The 19,413-nt window shown below is 41.6% G+C and overlaps 3 protein-coding genes and 1 non-coding gene across 5 annotated transcripts in view; 2 read left to right on the top strand and 2 right to left on the bottom strand.

Moving 5' to 3' along the window:
• Positions 1-653: 653 nt before the first annotated feature.
• ccdc47 (coiled-coil domain containing 47) lies at positions 654-5,895 on the bottom strand. The gene is made up of 13 exons (XM_071466542.1): positions 5,806-5,895; positions 4,413-4,709; positions 4,174-4,275; positions 3,624-3,798; positions 3,338-3,459; positions 3,178-3,243; positions 2,946-3,047; positions 2,691-2,801; positions 2,451-2,536; positions 2,286-2,344; positions 2,064-2,173; positions 1,763-1,930; positions 654-1,306 (listed from the first exon to the last, which is right to left on the bottom strand). The coding sequence occupies exons 2-13, from the start codon at positions 4,698-4,700 to the stop codon at positions 1,226-1,228; spliced, it is 1,470 nt and encodes a 489-aa protein (XP_071322643.1). The 5' UTR covers positions 4,701-4,709; positions 5,806-5,895; the 3' UTR covers positions 654-1,225.
• A 1,088-nt stretch (positions 5,896-6,983) lies between these two features.
• On the top strand, positions 6,984-12,436 carry LOC139611672 (DDB1- and CUL4-associated factor 7). The gene is made up of 7 exons (XM_071466529.1): positions 6,984-7,365; positions 7,664-7,822; positions 8,649-8,760; positions 8,867-8,985; positions 9,704-9,913; positions 10,576-10,693; positions 11,178-12,436. The coding sequence occupies exons 1-7, from the start codon at positions 7,228-7,230 to the stop codon at positions 11,348-11,350; spliced, it is 1,029 nt and encodes a 342-aa protein (XP_071322630.1). The 5' UTR covers positions 6,984-7,227; the 3' UTR covers positions 11,351-12,436.
• Positions 12,437-13,762: 1,326 nt separating this feature from the next.
• Positions 13,763-19,413, bottom strand: part of kcnh6a (potassium voltage-gated channel, subfamily H (eag-related), member 6a) — a 31,160-nt gene continuing 25,509 nt past the window's right edge. The window contains exons 12-16 of one of the 2 annotated variants that reach the window (XM_071466517.1): positions 18,541-18,640; positions 18,156-18,431; positions 17,455-17,635; positions 16,659-16,857; positions 13,763-15,588 (exon numbers count right to left, since the gene is read on the bottom strand). In XM_071466517.1, the coding sequence (XP_071322618.1) occupies positions 15,307-15,588; positions 16,659-16,857; positions 17,455-17,635; positions 18,156-18,431; positions 18,541-18,640 (1,038 nt within the window). In that variant the 3' untranslated portion in view covers positions 13,763-15,306. Of the gene's footprint in view, positions 15,589-16,658; positions 16,858-17,454; positions 17,639-18,155; positions 18,432-18,540; positions 18,641-19,413 lie in introns of both variants that reach the window. The other variant, XM_071466510.1, reaches the window with a different exon arrangement.
• On the top strand, positions 17,336-17,407 carry trnac-gca (transfer RNA cysteine (anticodon GCA)). The gene has a single exon. It is a non-coding gene; the product is annotated as a tRNA-Cys (tRNA).

Genomic DNA, 19,413 nt, shown 5'->3' with positions numbered 1-19,413 from the left:
GCAGTCTGACACAACAGTGATGCAACAGGTTTTACTGCCATTAAGGTTATAATACTCCCCATTTAAATCAGGTTTGGAAAACAGAGACAAACAAATAAGTAAAGTTCTTGTTGAGTGAGTTCATTAAATTCCTTGGTAACTTCTGATACTATATTTTTTGTTCTTTTGTCAAAGGATTTCTGATTTTTAAGATACTGTGGACTAAACGCAAATAACTTATTTTTTCATATCTCCCATTGAGATTTATCAGAATCAGAATCAGAATCAGTTTTACTGCCAAGTATGTTTTCACGTACAAGGAATTTTTCCTGGTGATTGATGCAATGAGCGCACCAAAACACCGAAGCAGCCATCAGATCAGCCTCACACTATAAAAGGCTTATGACTAAACACGGTTATTATCTATTTCAGCTTGTCAAGAGACAACCACACCACTGTAACCAAATCTAGGTGAAAGACTGCTGACACTATCTATAAGTTATATTTAGCATTAAGCCTCACCCGTTCTGGTCCCCGTTATAGGACCTTGCTCTTTCAACTACTCGCTTTCTCTGTTGTACACTACTATTTTATGACCCACGTGCTATATTTTATGCAGCCGTCATTAAATCAATTACTGGAAATTCACCATTAAAAACAAACAACGGACACAATTTTTCCAACAGACTCCAGTGCACTTTATTATGTTTGCTCAGATAGTCATAAGAAACAGCCTGCAAGAAACAAAACTCATAGCAGATATAAGATAAAATTTCCTTGACAGTATCATTTAAGATTATATTAATGCTAATAAATTTCCAATGAAACAACAATGTTTTCATTCCTTTTAAAATGTGGCTCAGTACCACCAAATAGTGTGTTCTTTCCCAGCAGCAGCAGATTTAAAAAGTTCACCAAGCTGCACAGCTTTGTTTAATTTAGAGAAGGTAGTTTTACAGAGAAAACAAAAAATATATATCCTGGCATGAATTGTGTTGACAGATTTGATGGCGAAAAAAAGCCTCTCTAATTTGACACAGGCATTTCACTCAGCCATTAAGGTTTAGCCACACCGAATGGAGCAGGTGGTGACGCAGACAGCTAAGCTTGACACACCCAGAGGCGCAGGATGTCAGTTTGGAGCTGGAGCGACTGTGAGCCAGAGCTGTGATGGAGAGAAGCTGGAGAAAACTGAACGGAGCACCGCTTTCACGTGTGCTTGTATCCCTATCACTGTGGTAGTATTTCACATGGCTTTCACTTTGATCTGCTTCATCTTCATCTGCTTCTTCTCAATCTTCTTCTGCTCACGTCGCTGGGCTGCTTCCTGAAAGAGAAAATGTGAGACACGAAACTTAACAGTGAGAATGAGGCCTGTATGCTCAACTGTGTGGTTTTCTCGTCACGGACTAGTTTTTCTTATTCCCTTATTGACAAGGGTTACATTAACACCACTTTTATGTTTGCACATTAAATATATAGCCAGCAGCCAGTTAGTTCTGCTCAAAGGCAACAAAATCCACCTGCCAAAACCTCTAGAGTTCATTAATTAACATATTTTGTAATTTGTTTAATCAGTACAAAACATAAGATAGTCATTTAAACTTGGAGGTGCTGGTAGGTGGATTGTTACCTTTGGACGGAGCTATGCTAGTTAAGCTAACTCACACTGCCTCCATCTAACTCTCAGCATGAGAGTGAATAAACATAATTCCCACAATGTGGAACTAATCCTACAAATGTCTTTTTGTTGGGTGTATGTGTGAAATTTCCTATGTCAGACCTCCAGACGACGTTGTCTCTCAGGGTCCTCCTCATTCATGATCCTCTCCTTCTCAGCTCTCTTCTTCTCCTCCCGGCGAGTCTGCGCAGCCTCCTGGCGCTGAGCATGAGTCTGCTTCAGGAAGTTCTCCTCCACCCGGGCGCGGTTTCTGTCAGCTTTCTGTTTACCCTAAATATACAGGGAGGACAAGGTGACTCATAGCTGAACTTCAAACCTCAATCTAAAACCTCCAAATACAGCATATAAGTGGGTGATCATTTGGGTGCAGTTTGAGCCATGAGAGCATTTGAATCCTGCTCACCTCTCTGTTGAGACGGAGTTTCTTGACTTTATCGATGCTGTAGATCACCATGTTCATGAGAGGAAGCAGAGTGTCCATGTCTTTGGGAGAGGTGTTGCCCATGCCAGGCACTACACACAAACACACACGAAACATTTAGTATACATAAAAAGACACCAGTTCAAATCAAATTACAGAGTTTAGTCAAGATTTTCTGGCTAATAGATCAAACAAAATGTTCACCATTAAATGTAAACAGCAGAGTCTTCTTGGTCTCAGGCAGCTTTAAAGGCTGACCCTCCCTGACAGACCAAACAGGAAGAATTAGTACCATATTAAAAAGAAGAAAATGCTGAATAACTTGCATGTGAAACATTAAAAAGACAAAAAGATAAAGTGAATACCTACTCTTGCATAATTTTTGGACCAGAAAATTGGTCCGAGAAATGGATGGACTCAATCTTGTCAGCGTGGTTGGTAATATAATGTACCATCTAAAAAACACAAAAACAGATCCAAAGGCAAAATTGTAATAAGTGAGCTGTATTTGAGGACAGGAAGCTACAAAAACACGAGACTCTGCTCAGTGTTTGGAGACTTTGCAGTTATTTTTTTTTATAATAACACTGTATGTGAGCCAGACTTTACCTTATTGTCCATCACCCCATCTGTGACCTCGCCCATCTCACTAAGAATAGCCAGAGAGTCTGGCAGCCCATACTTGGCCCCGGACTTAGGCTTGTCACCGCAGAACTCACTCTGTGGAAAAAGACAAAAAAGCATTAATGATGACCAGGTAAAAGAATAACAGAGTCCTCAAAATTCTTAATTATGTGTGGGTAATAATAATGTGCATCATTTTTGACATACAAAGATGTGTATAGATATGTAGAGGATATTTACCAGGTCCTGCATCTCCTTCTGAAGCCTGGCCATGGCCTTCTTGGTGCCCACAGCAAATACAAAAGTGTCCATGTCCTCATCATTAAGAGTCACTTTGATTTGCTAAAAACCAACAGACAAATGCTGTGGGTTAGAAAAAGACTGTAACTACAATACTACTTATAAAGTCCTGTTCTTTAAATTCCACTTCAAAGGCTCCAAACAAACAAATTGCTACTTGACTGGCACATACCACTTGGTCACAGGCAGGCCTCATCATCCTGGCCAGAACGTTGAGCAGGTCCTGCCTCTTTAGAAACTGGAGTAAAACACAAAATACATTACATGTCTCTATATTTAACACAATACACTGGCAGCAAATACACCAGCATATCACAACACATCGCTGATACCTTGAGCTGGATCAGCATGCCTTCACAGCACACCCGTCCAGAGCACCACAGGTTGTAGATGTGTTCATTTTCCTGATTCAGCTTCCCGGTGCTCACTGCTTCCTTACTGGTGCCATCATCACCTTCACATACAGATAACTGTCAGTTAACACAAGATCTACCTCACACAGGCCGCCATCATTCAGTCCATTTGATTATGACCAGGGACAAATGCACAAGCACGTGAGTTGTATTTACAAACACAGCTGATATAGGCAGCAGACACAAAAGAGGTGGAAGGACTCACCCACTAGTGCAAAGTTGCTCTCTAGAAGTTCTTTGTGCGAGTTGAACCAGGCCTGTGCGAGGCGGCTGTTTTTGTTCTTGCCAATGATATAGTTCATGATGTAGGCCAACAGGCCAGTCACCATCAGGATCTCCATGTAGTAACTCTCCCAGCTGTTCTGCAGATGTGCAGGAACCTGCAGAGAAACACAAGGTGGTCATCAGTATCAGTCAGCTGCCAAAGGTTCAGTGTTGCCACTGTTCAGCTTCCATAGCAACAGTTAATATAACTCATGTATAACTATATAACCAACAAAATAAGAAAACAGCTCCAAACAGTGGAGCAATCTGCATTTTTTTTTTTCTTTAATTTTGCTTACAGTAGCATCCTATGCTGCAAAGTTGCATTTTCAATACAACACACCCATCCCACTGATTAACATGTTTACAGGAAAATATGGTTTGCAGGCAGCAGAAACCCTGTACACATTCAGAGCCTGGGCAGATCCCGATCAGCAGGACAGTATGTGAGACTTACTTCTCAGAAGATTTTAGCAATAAGCCTGCTTTACCGTGTGGATTATGAGGGGGTCCTTCACGGAGTGGCTCGTCTGGTCTGTTTCTCCAATCCCTTCAAACTCCTCCTGGTCATATTTGCTGTAAATGTCTTGATCCTGTGGGAACATCAAATTGAATTAGCCTTACTACAGATTCTGTATAAATTAGTTAAATACCATAAATAATGAAAAATGATTTATTATGGAAACTCTACTGAAAATTAGGCTGTAAACAGTGATGCAAGACAATATACCTGTGTCTCTGAGTCCTCAAAACCGTCTTGGCCATCCTCCAGCTCTACAGTGGCTTCATCTTCATCTTCATCCTCTTCTGGCTGCAAGGATGCCGAGGCACGAGGTGGAGGGGCGGTCTCTGCCTCAGCTGCTGGATCGTCATTCATGTCCTCAAACTCAGCAAAGTCATTGTCGTCAAAGTCTGCTAGGTCCTCGCCATCATCAAAGTCATCATTGTAGCGCCCCGTGGAGACAGGAAAGGCCAGGAGGAGCAGCAGTGCGGGTATCAGGACATACGCACCACGCATGGCGGAACCAGCACAAATGTGGAAACGCAGAGTGAAAAAGAGCTGCTGCCAGGAGACTGAAAAAATGAAAATAAGGGTGGTTTAACAGGGGAGACGAGGAGAGTCAAAGACAGAAGTTTAACATGTGTAAGAGAAGTACTAGACAACAGGGACAAATCTTACTCATCCTTTCAAAAACAGGAAGTTAAAGTTGAAGTCAGATCAGAAAATCGTCATCAAGTACAACTTGGAAAGTATTGTCTGAACATCAGTGACTTTCAAGTACTTAGAAGGATTTTAATGGTATAAATCAATTAAGTGTAGTGATGATTTCAACCTGATAGATACAATTAATCACTTAAAAGCATCTTGTTAAATAGTTAATAACAAACTAGCCCCCTGGCAGTAACAGTTAAAACTGTGAGTCCGGGTTGAACGGGTCTACAAAACCGTAACAACCAGTCCCTGCTCACACGGTGGGTATTCAGGTGATAAACCCCAAAGACAAGAGGATCTCTGCGGACCCGAACTAATTAGAAAACAATGACTAAGGGATAAAGGGAGCTCAGGTGTGTCGGTACAGTGAAACGTCTTGACGTTGTTTAAATTACAATATCCAGCGCTGTTACTGTCGGTAAAAAGATGAAGGGACACCAAATTTAAGATAAAACACTTAGTGACACAGCGTGGCCCTGCTGGGGCAGCGTCCGGGCTGCGCTCAGACTTAAGCAGCCGTATGTGGCTGAATCCGGTAAATGTTCAACCAGGGAGACGCTAGCACCAATAACTTTAGCCAGCGACACGTTTGCCTTACCGCTTTTCTTTAGTGGCATTTGAGTCAAAACTGAAAATGTATACTTACCGAATGACACACACGCGATTTAACCACAAGCCGTAATCATATCACAGTGCCCGACCCATCCCCCAGCACTCACTCACTATATTATTAGCTATTATCTGGCATTAGCATGCTAACGGCGGCTAACTAGCATGGCACCTTGTTGCTAGCAACCAACCTATGATCCTGAACGGAACGGAAGGCGGTCTGTTTTCTCTTCACCACGACTCGGAAAGTGGGACATATCGAAACTAAACAAATTAACAGAGATGATTATAGCAACTTACCTTGAGAAACACTGACAAACGCAACGTCGGTTGAGCTGAAGTGACCTGAACTGTCCTTAAACAGCAGACTACTCGACACAGGATCGACCTTTCAAAGTAAAAGTATCGCGACAAGCGCTTTCCATTCAGCAAGAACAGATCACATGACCACAATCTCGCTGCCTTCACTTCATCCCTAATTTCAAAGATTTATTTTGAATGTTTTTACACCGGAAAAACATTTATGCTAATTTTGCCTGCCTTTACTTTAGATGAATTAAACCGGTACCCAGTGGTCACTGTACGTAACTGCGATCATTTTAGAACAGCATTATGAATATTATTATTATTAATAGTTGTATAAATATAAAAACAGCATAGGAACTTTAAAATAATCTTGACTTTAAAATAATTTGTCGAAAGTTCGAACAAACTAAGCTACAAAAAAAAAAAATCTTAGAATATGACGCTACTTATTTAAAGTACTGAGTATGACAGCCATAAATACAGAGGACATTGTATAATATTCAACTTAAATCAAGAGGAAAAGTAAAGCTATATTTGCATTTATTATTCAAACCCATACCTACATTACATACCCATACTTATATGTTAAAAGGTTCGATTAAAACCTCAATAAAGAAAAAAGTATTTAATATCTCAGAAGTTACAAGATTAAATGATTTTTGAAAACTCCTCATTCTCTCTCATTATTTAATATTATTTATTACATTAGAATCGCATAAATAAGGTTCTGCTTCATTAAAACTAAAATAGATTAAATAATAATAGAGAAAGTTTCTAACTTCCAGTCAAAATGTGGGTTTATTGTATAAACATGAGGATTCCTGCCTTCTAGTGGCCACAGTTTATATCTACAACTGTTTGTCAAGTTAGACATAGTTGCATTATTTATACTTCCGGTTCATGTATTGAAAATAAAACTCAAACTACACCAGCGCTGTAGTTTCGCACTGTGAGCACTGGAGGACAAAAACAGGCGTGATAATGTCGGCTAATTATGACTGCAGCAAGTCCACCTTGTGTCAAACCAGACTTTATAACTTGTGAAAGTTATCAACCTGGAGGTGACATGGCTTTATGAATGTTATAAATAGATAGAAATATCGTTTAGACTACATACGTTTTAAAATAACGTACTTTTGGGAAAATGTGATTTTATTTTTTTAAAAATAACCGGAAGTCTGTTGAATTCTGTTTACCTTGACAGTTTTTTTTAGCTCGTAACGGAGCAATGCTACTCTTTGTTAAGTAAAGTGGTGAGAAATTTTGCTCTAAAACCAGCTTTGCTTAGTTAAATGGTCTTCATCACCACGTCTGATCACATCTGTCCTTCTAGTTCAAGGGAAAGGCGGTAGTTTGCTTTTACGACTACTTATTTTGTAGTTAGCCACCGCTAGCTTGCTAGCTGCAGTTCGGGGGGATGTCGCTTCACGGCAAAAGAAAAGAAATCTACAAATACGAGGCGCCATGGACGGTTTATGCGATGAATTGGAGCGTCCGTCCCGACAAACGCTTTCGGCTGGCACTCGGCAGCTTCGTGGAGGAATACAACAACAAGGTGCGCAGTGTGTGGATGTGGCCATGTATTAGCCACGGCTAAATATGGTAACGTTAGCTCGCTAATGCTAATGCTAGTCGTTATGCGCAGCATCAAAGCACAATATCAGTTTTGTTTTCATCCCCCGATAAGGCTAAAATACCAAAGTGTTCCTCTGTACGTTTACAGCAGGCATGTTTTGCGTCTTGTTACTATCACTTTCTAACACCAAATATAACAAATGCTGTTTCTAGCTGCCCTGTAAACAGTCATTTGCTTGGTGTGGAAATAACAGGTAATGTGTTTTGCTGCCGCTCAGGTTCAGCTGGTGGGTCTGGAGGAGGAGAGCTCAGAGTTTGTATGCAGGAACACATTTGACCACCCTTACCCCACCACCAAGATCATGTGGATCCCCGACACCAAGGGGGTTTACCCGGACCTGCTGGCCACTAGTGGAGACTACCTGCGCATTTGGAGGGTAGGCGATGTGGTGATGTTGTATATGTTCAGTCATGTTCATTAAATCTCAAGGAAAGGCCCAAACCAACACAGACGGACCCTGATCCAACTAATATAATAATAATAATTATTATACATTTTATTTATAAGCAGCTTTCAAGACACCCAAGGATACTCAGAAGCATGTCGGTGTGGCAGAAGCTTGACAATATTCCCCAGTGTAACAGACCTCCGGTGTTTTTCAAAACCTATTTAAACAGTGCACACATTTCGTCATTACAGTGAACATGGGCTATTTCATTTATATTCATTCAATCTCACATGCACCATTCAGCTGCTAGAGGCTGGAGCACAATTTGTTCCCCAGCAAATGGATTGTGTGAAGTTAGTAAAATTTGTTTAAAACTACACTTCCCAGCTGTTTAAGAATATACTGAGCCTTTTTAATGTAAAAATTAAATCATATATTTCTGACTTGTTGTTATAGATTGATGTCTTCAGTATACTCACTAAAAGTAGGAAAGACTGAAACTCAGAAAGTTGGAGAGACACAGACTGTATCAGCTTTAGCCTTCTCATTGTATTTTTTTGGCAACAGTTAAAAATAGATAAATAAAATATTCCAACTTTCATCATGAATTACAGTTTCAAGAGCTTTCAGTTTTCAAGAGCTTCAGTTTTCAGCCATACTGAGTAGCTGTCTAAGCATGAAGTAGTCAGTGTTTTGGGGATGAGTCTAGTTTGTTTGCTGCTTCAGCTTTGCCAGCTGGGAGCAGTGACATGGTCACATTGACTCGAGTGTGGATCTCTGCTCACTGCCAAATTCCTTTGCATTTGTGTTGCAGGTCAGCGACACAGAAACACGTCTTGAATGTTTGCTGAACAACAACAAGAACTCAGACTTCTGCGCGCCCCTCACCTCCTTTGACTGGAATGAAGTTGATCCCAATCTGCTGGGTAAGAAATCCACTATATGTTAAATAGTAAGAGAGCTGTGAATTTGACTGAAATTGTTCCTTCATGTGTGAAGTTTGAGTTTCTAAGGTGTTGATTCTTTCTGCAGGAACCTCCAGCATCGACACCACCTGCACCATCTGGGGTTTGGAGACGGGTCAGGTGTTGGGACGAGTGAACCTGGTCTCTGGACACGTGAAAACCCAGCTGATCGCTCATGACAAAGAGGTCAGATTGATTGATTGAAAATCTTTATTCTTCCCGAGGGGCAATTTTCCAGTCCACACATCACACATCAGAGGTCCACGCAAAAAAAATTACATACATACAATGAAATACGCTGTGAGATGATGTACATGATATTCGTAATACAATGTGGCACCAGTGCCTACAGTTTGTTTAAACACCCAACAGCCAATGAGACAAATGACCGTAAATATCTGTTTGATTTGGCCCTGCTGGTATAAGTAAACCTCCTCCAGAGTGGCCCTTTCCTTCTGAGTGGCTCTGGGTGAAAGACGTGGTTAAGATCATTTAAGTCAAAACCAATAATTTCTTTCTGCACAGTTTATTAATACAACTCAGCCTGTTCTTATTAACAACGCTGAGATGACCAAACCAGTAGATCATTGCAAAAGTTAAAACTGGCTCCATAAAAGATTAATAGAATATTTTTATAAGTAATTTATCAACATTAAAACTCTTCAGCTTCCTCAAAAAGAAGATTCTCTGATTGACCTTTTTACAATGGTGTCAGTGTTGGCGACAGAAGTCAGTTTGTCACCAGGAATGTGCCTAAGTATCTGTATTGACTCACTATCTCCACCTGTACACCACTGATGAAGGTCTGTTGGTGTCGACACTGCAGAATGACGCCCTGTGTGTGTGTGGTTGTGCACACAGCCTGAAATTATTTTTCATGTCATGTATTCCCGTGTCTTTGCAGGTGTATGACATCGCATTCAGCCGTGCAGGAGGTGGTAGAGATATGTTTGCCTCTGTGGGAGCTGACGGGTCAGTCCGCATGTTTGACCTCCGACACCTGGAACACAGCACCATCATCTATGAAGACCCCCAGCACCACCCGCTGCTCCGCCTCTGCTGGAACAAGCAGGACCCCAACTACCTGGCCACAATGGCCATGGACGGCATGGAGGTCAGTGTGCTGTGGATTCTTTCAGCCGGTAGCCACGTCTCTCCGCAGCTTTTGTATTTAGTTTACAGCTTTCAAATGAATTTATCCATGAAATGATTTGAGTTGACATTTATTTCAGAAAACCCTGTACAGTACAGTACAGTACAGTAGGTATAAAAACAATGAAATATTATAAACTATTATATTGCTTTGAAAATAATATTAGAATTGAATGTTTCTTCTGTTTTTGTTCATTTCCACCATTAATTGACAAATAATGTCACTACAAGTAGCTTCTCTGGAGCTTTTGATCGAATCACAGACTCTTCCTCAGCAAGTCGAGTTTCCCAGTTGTCAAGGAAGTGTAGATGTTTTTAAATATTCAATTTTTCTGAGGATTTTGAGGACTTCTCGTTGATGTTGGCTTAGAAATCAGGATTGAACGTTCATTCTTGACCTTGGAAACAGGAGTTGACAAAATAGTATCAGTGGTGTTAATCTCTGTGATCAGTTAATAACATACAATTCCATGAAAGCTGAGCAAAGTCTGTCTGCAAGAGGAAGCTTAAGCCAGCTATGAAGTGGACCTTGTAGTGAAACACTTTTTTTTTAGCCTCTCTCTTATTCCAATGTCAAGAAAGAACTTTGAGTCTCAATCTGTCATTAATATTTCTGTGTAACAGGTCGTCATCCTGGATGTGCGTGTACCTTGCACACCAGTGGCTCGGCTGAACAACCATCGCGCCTGCGTTAACGGCATCGCCTGGGCCCCCCACTCCTCATGTCACATCTGCACTGCAGGTAAGAGGACACTCAGACCAAAGGCAAGGGGCTGTGATGGTGGCGGTGAGGGGGGGTTGTTGCTTCACAGTTGCTGTTGCTGGACAGGTTAGACATAAAAAGCAATCCAGGCGTGCAGTTGTTAAAGTTTGACAGTTTATCAGATGCCAGAACATTCAACAACGGTTTGTAATCGATCTTCCAACCGGAGAGTCATCACAGCAGTGACTGGGATTTAGTAGAAATGCATTGATCATGTCACTAAATAATCTGCCTGGAATATAGATTCAGACTGTTTTGCCAGACAGGTGTGTATTTTTTGCCGCAGCCGTCTGTGTTGGCTCTTCCTCCCTGCATCAACAGATTGGCCTCGTTCAAGCTTTTTCCCCCTAAAGTTCTAAACTAAAAGATCTGGACCCTGGCCCATTTCCCACATTCCCTCCTACTCCAGTTTCAGATATTTCTTTTAACGGTCACTCTGTTCCTCAATGTCTTCTTCCTTCAGCTGATGACCACCAGGCCCTGATCTGGGACATCCAGCAGATGCCACGGGCGATCGAGGATCCCATCCTGGCCTACACTGCTGAGGGGGAGATTAACAACGTGCAGTGGGCGTCCACGCAGCCAGACTGGATCGCCATCTGTTACAACAACTGCCTGGAGATCCTGCGTGTCTAAAGCTGCGGACACTTGTATGAAGAGGAGAGGGAGCGTTGTTGTTGTTTCAGATTTGGACTTGATGTTTTTTTTCCCTCATCCCACTGCTTTCAAGACGAGGATGAGGTCACGAGTGAACTGTCTGAACGTGTTTGGAGTATCACACGCCTACTCCACAATAACCTGGTTTACATTTCCTCCATTCTTCTTCTATTAAACGTGTTTCAGCTCTTATTTATTTTGCTCACAAGGTAGTGTTCAGCACCTGCACAGCAGCTGTAAGAAGCTTCGAACTCGGAGATGTTGTCTTTGAAAACCAGGTTTTTTTATACTTCTTGGTGTGATTTCAGCCAGATGTGAGATTATCATGAAGGGTTTAGATGTTTCATCTGTTTGATTTGTGAAGGTTGATACGAACTGCTGTAGGCGGCAGAAGATGACCCCTCTGATACGTAGGAATTTCTCGTAGCCTTCTTGTGGACTCGTACCATATTATTGCTGATTCAAAGATCAGTATATTATAGTCTTGTTTACTCCTGTGGCAATTTTTAAATGGGTGTGTGTCCAGTAACCTCTCTCCAAATAATTGTATTCAGGCACCAACCTGTGACCTGTGCAACTTTTAATATTGTAAAATAAGCTGAGAGGGCTTCATATCGTCACTGCAGTGGTGTCTGTCATCATGTAGCGTGTTTAAGTTTGGCTGCTGATGCTGTGAGGCAGCCGTGTACAGCGACACTGAGAACCTACCAGAGCAATGTTGTTTGGCCTTTTAGCTCCCTAATTATTCTCTTCTTCTTCTTCTTTTTATTTGTAGAAGACTGTGCTTGGAAAGCTTGATTTTTCTTTGTGTTAGAGTGAGCTGTAAAGTGAGAGGAGAGAGAAACAACTTTCTGACTGCGTCTGTGTCCGCCTCTCTTTTACTTGTTTTCAGTAATTAAAGGGTCATGTCCTTGTAGCATGCCATTACAAGGCAAAATGTACATACATATAAATATATCAACTTATGATGTTGGTAAGCCAAGTGTTCATGTTGTAGCTTTTTTCATAAAGTTTATTATTGAATTTGCTCTAATAAATTGTATTCCTCCGTGTCTTAGGAACAAACTTGTCTCTGCTTTGTTTTCTGACGTTGTAAGTGGTTTAAATTTCATGTCAGTCTTCCTTTAATGTTGGGAGCTAAAGTATCGTCACGATTTCATGGCTGAAGGATAAATATAAAAACACAAGGGACGCCTGGATTTGAATGAGATCTCTGGATCTGCATCAAATGAGTGACACCCACTCATATTTCATATTTCTATTTGCCTTAAGTGTTTTTTATTTATTCACTGGCCGGTATGAATGAAATCTAAAAGCTCCTCCCTCTGCAACTGTGTCTGCAGATCAATTCCCACCAGCTGCTTTGACGTATTGTGTATGAGAGTCCTGTTTAGACAGAAGGACACATTCAATTCATATTTCCCTGAACCACAGTTTGAATATGTCAAGATAAATGTTGATGATTTCTTGGGTCTAGGCTGCTGCTGTAATACAAGGTTGTTCACTTTAACTGGTGTAGCTGATGGAGGTGGAGCTAGTTGTAAATTTAACTTCCTTTATAACTGCATCATAAAATCTCTGTGTTCAGCAAAGGTTTTCAGAACCTGGATCTCCAGAGTGAAGGGTAACTGAGTAAGAAACGCAGTAGCCTCACACAGCTCTTTATTAGTTACCGTACAAATACTGGGTAGTTCCTCCCTTTGTTTCGAAAACAGCTTCAGTTCTTTGTGGCGTGGATTTAACAAAATGTAGGAGACTTGTGTCTGAGACTCTGCTCCATGTTGACATGATGCATCACATCAGTTCTGCAGGTTTATTAGCTGCACATCGATGCAGCCAATCTGTTCTACCACAACCCACAGGTTCTACTGGATCCACGTCTGGAGACCGGGGAGGCCACCGCAGGCCGACGTGTTCTCTCTGGAGCTTTTCTGCTCGCCACAGTTGTAAAGAGTGGTTATCTGAGTGACTGTAGCCTTTCTGTCAGCTCCAGTGTGGCCGCTCTCCTCCGACCTCTCTCACTGGATGCTGCTTGTTTTCATTCTGAGTAAAAACTCTCGAGACTGTCGTGTGTGAAAATCCCAGCAGCTTCAGAAAAACCAGCCCATCTGACACAAACGATCCTGTCACAGCCAAAGTCTCTGAGATCTCCTTTTTCTCTCATCTCATCTCATTCTGACGTTTGATGTGAACGGGAACAGAGGCTCCTGACCTGTATCTGCAGGATTTTATACACTGCACTGCTGCCACGTGATTGGCTGCCTGGATAACCGCATGAATACAGAGGTGCACAGGTGTTCCTAATGAAGTACTTGATGAGTATATTTACATCGACCACAAAGTGAAGCAGACCCACAGTAAGAAGTACCAAAAAATATACGTACTCAGGTATTGTATAAATGTACTTGGTTTAATGCACCTCATTATTAATATCTTCATAAATCATGCACCGTGGCACGAATTCTAAAATGTCAACTTGAATTAAATGCAGCTGCTTAAGATGTCACAACTGATCCAGGTCTAATTCTGCATGTTTGTCACTGAATGCCTCCATTTAGTCCAGTTCCAGCTGAATGTTTCCTCTGTGCTTTATGTGACATTACATTTTGTGGTGCAGCCAGTGTGTCGTTGTTGTGTAAGCGCCTTGAATCAGGACCTGGAACACCTGGAAAATAAAACCAGTTTGGACTCCCAGTGTAAGTCTGCAGTGTCTTTAATCTAAAAAAGATAAATAACAGGAATTTGTGCTTCAAGAAATATTATATATATATATATATAATTGTAAATGCTTAAAAGGCATTACATTCACCTCACGGTTGGACCTGTGAAATCATCCTAACATTGGACGCCTTGAGACGACGTCTCTGCGTCCATATGTGACTGACAGTTACCATCCACAACCTTCAGCAGTTGTAAGTGTCTCCGTCTATCCACTGCGCCGGGACGACCGACAGCTCCTCCTCACTTTGGCACTTTCAGACAAACACATCTGGTACATTATGAAACCATGTGAACAGTTGACACATGTGAGTTGAACAGAAAATGAAACGGGGGAAATCAAGCAAAGCAGCAAGAAAACACCCCTGAGAGCTACATGTAAATGTACGAAGAACTCTGATGTTTTTCTGCTCAGCTTGACTGTGAACGTTGTAAAAAGCTTCTCATGATCCAATGTCACACTGAACAAGCTGTTGATTCATGTCAGAAATTCAGAACATGAAATATGAGATGAAAATCACACTTGTCATTTTTCTCCAACACTGCCTTGAACCTTGAAGCTTCCTTCACAGTGGGTCAGACAGTCACAGTTTGCCTTTGATATTATTTTCAACAAACACCGAAACAACAGGGAATCTATCACTTTTTACACTCATAGTTATGACATTTACTCCACATATGGCTCTTAATGTAACCAATACATCTCTAATATTATGAAAATAATCTCAGTCCCAAATAAATGATTAAAATGTCTCTATTCTCTACATGTGCAATTCTTATACAAAGTGAATGCAGATAATTCTTCACACGTGAAACATATTCGTAGTCTTTGACATTTCACCTCTTCAGGGAAACCTCGCTCACCAGTCGGCTGCTCGACGCATGTTTATGTTTGTGTCCTTGCTCTAAACTCATGTTTCACAATTTTCCCGCCCGGCTGGGCAGGAGCGATGTCTTCGTTGCACAGGACCTCAGGAGTGAAGGGACGCTGGAGCGCAGCAGCACAGCAGCCTGTGAGGGCACCGCTGAGTCTGTCAGAAACAGGAGGCACTGTGAGCCCTCAGTGACGTGGAAGGCGGAGCTTCCCGCGCTATTCAGCAGCATCTGAACGGGACAGAGGAGATTTTAAGGGAGGGGGGATAAGGGAGTAGCAATCTGGGAGATGTATGGCCGTCCCGTCCAAAGGACCAGGCTTTTGGGTGGTGCTGAGTGGTGTTCTAGCTGCCTGGTAAGACAGGGTCGGAGACGTGCCTCTGGATCTCCTGCATCTCTGTGGAGGTCTCCAGGTGCTCAGGGAGGGAGGGGAAGCGCTGGCTGCCACATATCAGTCCAAGAGGCTCTTGGGCCTCTGACAGTTGAGGGGGGGTGAGGTTCACAGAGGGCAGATGTGGTGGGTCGGCCTCCGGCGACATCGACATGGTGTCGTCTGAGGCCACAGTGAGGTGGATCCCGCTGGACAGGGAGTCCTTGGATTTGTGCTTGAAGTCAGAGTCTGGACTCTGAAAGGAGAGAGGAATCAACTCAGACACCAGATATGTGTCAAATCTCCCCAAACTGCATGATAAAATTAAAACTGTTTTCAAAAAGGTGCACATAAATAAAAATGAAACTTTCCAAAGTAGTGAAGGCTGCCACCTGAATCAAAGGTAGAAGTAGAGAATCATGTTAGTTTAATTGCTAAAAATCTGGGAAAACTACAAACGGTCCAACCCCACAGCAATACGGAGGCCAGATAACGTCTTTTAAAACACTTTTTATTTTATTTATAACGATCGAAAATGTAGAGCTGAACTTACATTTTTTTAAATGATTTTAGAGATCATTTGATTTTAGAAATCATTTAATTTAAAAATGTAAAAACATTATTTATATTATTTATTTATTTTATAATTACATTTGTCATCTTTCCACCAAAATTGTTTTGCTAATGATTTGTTGGCCCATTGCAGCCCCTCCACAGCCCACTAGAGGGGTGCAGTCCTCAGGTTTGGAAGAGAAACATCTTTAATGTATTCAGAATGTTATGGTACTTCAGTGAGGATTCATTCATCAAGATTTTGAAAGATAATTCTCCAATCTGTCCCCAGTCTGTGCAAAATTCATGCAGGAACATTTATGCATCTTTTTTAATGAAAAATAGTTTTTGGAAACTGATTCACTAAATCAGTGTTAGATACTGATGTTAATATTGGTCTGTGCCTGTTTCTTTTAAAAGTCACGTCTGATCCTTTTCTGAATAACAGAAAATATAAGATACTGATGATGATGAATTAACTGAGGAATTGAAGAAGTGTACGAAAAAAATGTCTTCTGTTCTTAGACATTTAAGTTATTCCTCGATCAATTATCACAATTTACCATCAGAGAAATAAACTCTAGATTGATAACTGGGCCTGTTGGATGAGAGTGGAAGATCTGATATGTGGTCTGATTTGTGATTGATCACCTGGATTGATTTAATTTCAAATTTAAACTTAAAATCAACAGATGTAACTGAAATTAGTCCCATCAGGGCCCAGAAAGCTGCAAACTGGTGATAACAACATGTGTGTAAACTCAAACACAGCACCTGTCGCAGTGAGGCAGTGCTGTCGATCTGTACTGGGGGGACGGTGTGAATCGTGGGTGCTCCTGTGCTGTACAGGGAGGTGGGGTGGGGCGGATGAGGGCTGGGGGACACGACGCTGTAGGCCGGAGGCACCGGGGCCATCTGCCGCTGGAGGAGCTGCAGGATCACGTTGATATCTGCTGTCATACGGGTCTCCAGCCTGGCAAAGACATCGGGGATTAACTTCACGATGAGAAAACACACAGTTTAGACTTTCTTTAATTCTGTCTCAGTGCTGGATGGAGCCTTTCATAATGTTTTTATAAAAAAATCATCTGCTCTTTCAAAAGTGTCCACTAGGCCTCTCTCCTGCTCTGTCTATAGTATCTCTCTCTCTCTATAAGCAGACAGGCAGTTAATGTTAAAGCACATTTGACTTTACAGATCATTTTCCTACATTTCCAGTCTCACCCTTGAACCTTTCTTATCTTTATTTGTCTTTCCCTCCTCCTCTGTTTCCTCCCTTTCTCTCATACACATGTAAGTCGAGCCATTCACACCACCCAGCTGGGAACTGATATACAAACACCACGGGGGAGGGAGGGAGGGAGGATTAGAGACACACATGACGTGAAGGTAAACACAAGCCCTTGAACAATGATAACGAAATCCTCCCTGTCTCACAGATGTGAGCAGAAGGGGGTATAGCTCAGTGGTAGAGCATTTGACTGCAGATCAAGAGGTCCCCGGTTCAAATCCGGGTGCCCCCTTATTTTTTTAAAAAATTCTTAAATACTGAGAGATAAAACCGTCTCACCGGTTTAACTGGGATTGCAGCAACTCCAGCCTGGACTCCAGCTCGCTGGGCCGATCCTCAGCACACGGCGGCGGGTGAAAACTGGCCCTGACCGATGACGGCCGCCTCTGGCTCTCTGAGAACTGGCTGGCTCTGCGGCCTGGCCAGTAGCCATACAGGCCTGACATGCTGATCGGGGCTGCTGCTGTGCAGAAACACAGCAATCCTCATTCATTTCTGAAACACTTATTCAAGAGTTTTTACTACTTTTTCTTATTTTATTCTAATGTTAGTTTACTTTCACTTCTTTTTACAGATTTTTCTTTTTTTTCTCAGTTTCAGTTTCAGTTCCACTAGTGCTGGAGGGAACTGGAGTTTTTAGAGGTGACAGAACAGATATTTCTGTCTGTGTAACAAGTATCTTATAATATAAACTGTAATTTTAAATCCTATTTATATTTCACAATTTATGGAACATTTAACTTAAACTTGCAGCTATTTCAAAATCAACATGTAAAAATGCATAAATACTCTTAAGTATAAGTAAAAACTGTCTTTATTTATTTTTCAGATGAGGTTAGAAACATTTTCAGCTCAGTTTATGTGTATTCTTCTTGTTGCATTCACGACATTGATTTACACTTGGACTCTGTAATTTAAATCTTGTGGCCGAGGGTCGATGACTCAACTAAAACTCCACCCTTTGTGTATCGAGTCTTTACCTGAGAACGGGGGTCCTCCGAGGTCGACGGGCGGCCCCATCCCAGCTGAGGGTCCACTGTGAGGCAAGATGTTGACCACTGCTGGGGGGTAGTCTCTGGTGTCTCCTCCGGGGGGGTACAGCTCCCCTTTGCTGTGTCCCATGGGCCTCATCTCCTCATCACTAGACTGAGAACAGATGCTGGCGCTGCTGCAGAGGTCCTCCCAGTGGGATCCCCGGTGGTGGTTTGCCACTGGACAGGACTGATCAGGGTACGAGTCCTCACGGTCCATCCCGTCTGCACAGACAGAGTCACAGATGACCAGAAATATAAAATCTAGAGATTAGACGCCCAATAGAAACATACAGAAATGTTTTCGCCTGCTTAAGCCCCGCCCCTCACCCACCTGGCCGGTTTCGACGCCGCAGGGAGCTTCTCCGATGCCTCGTCCGGCGGAAGCCACACTCAGAGTCCCTGCTCGGGGTTGTCTGGTTTATTCTATCTGCCTGATACATATCAGCGTCAGTAATTCAAACATACTCACCAGAACTCACACACACACTCAAACCACATATTCAACTATGCATCATAAATCCATTATATTTAATGTAACTTTGACGCCACTGTTAGAAGTAAATCTATTTGATTCAATTCTACGAATGTTACAGCGTAAGAACTAAAAATAAAGTTTGTTGACAGGAAGAAAAATATATGACCAGACTTATCCTTTGAAGTAGATATAATGGTGATGAAAATCTACATGATTGATGATGATAATTCTATAATAGTATTTGCTGTGGATCAAATAAGAAATTCACACCAACATATTAAAGTGGGGACACACTGCAGGTGCATTGCCTTAGTCATTTTCTTAAAAAATGATATTTTAGGATAAAATCTCATTTTGAGTATAAAGAAATTTGGAGAACAGAAGCGGATGTGATAGTTTAAGGAATTTAGGTTTTATGGTATAATTTGTGGTGTGTTTGTGACAAGGCCCAGAGACTGTTGGTAGGTAGCTATCACTAGTTTAAGAATTGAGGTAAAAGACTGAGAGTTTAAAAAAATATATGTTTTAAAACATTTTGAAAATCGGCCTTAAAAATAATTTATGAGGGAGGAAATAAATTCAGTGTGTTCGTAAGACCTGAGGGACACACACAGTAGGTTTTAGAGACAAATCTTGAATGTATACAAAATAATTCATTCATTCATAACTTGCCAGATAATTTTCTGTTCATACATTCGGTTAAATAACAGGTTAAAACTGTTTTAACAC

Source organism: Trachinotus anak, unplaced genomic scaffold, assembly GCF_046630095.1.
Source record: "Trachinotus anak isolate AG129_WGS33_773 ecotype Australia unplaced genomic scaffold, CSIRO_AGI_Tana_v1 ptg000003l, whole genome shotgun sequence".
NCBI classification, from domain to species: domain Eukaryota; kingdom Metazoa; phylum Chordata; class Actinopteri; order Carangiformes; family Carangidae; genus Trachinotus; species Trachinotus anak.
Note: the sequence above shows the minus strand (reverse complement) of the source record. Positions and strands in the feature narration are given on the sequence as shown.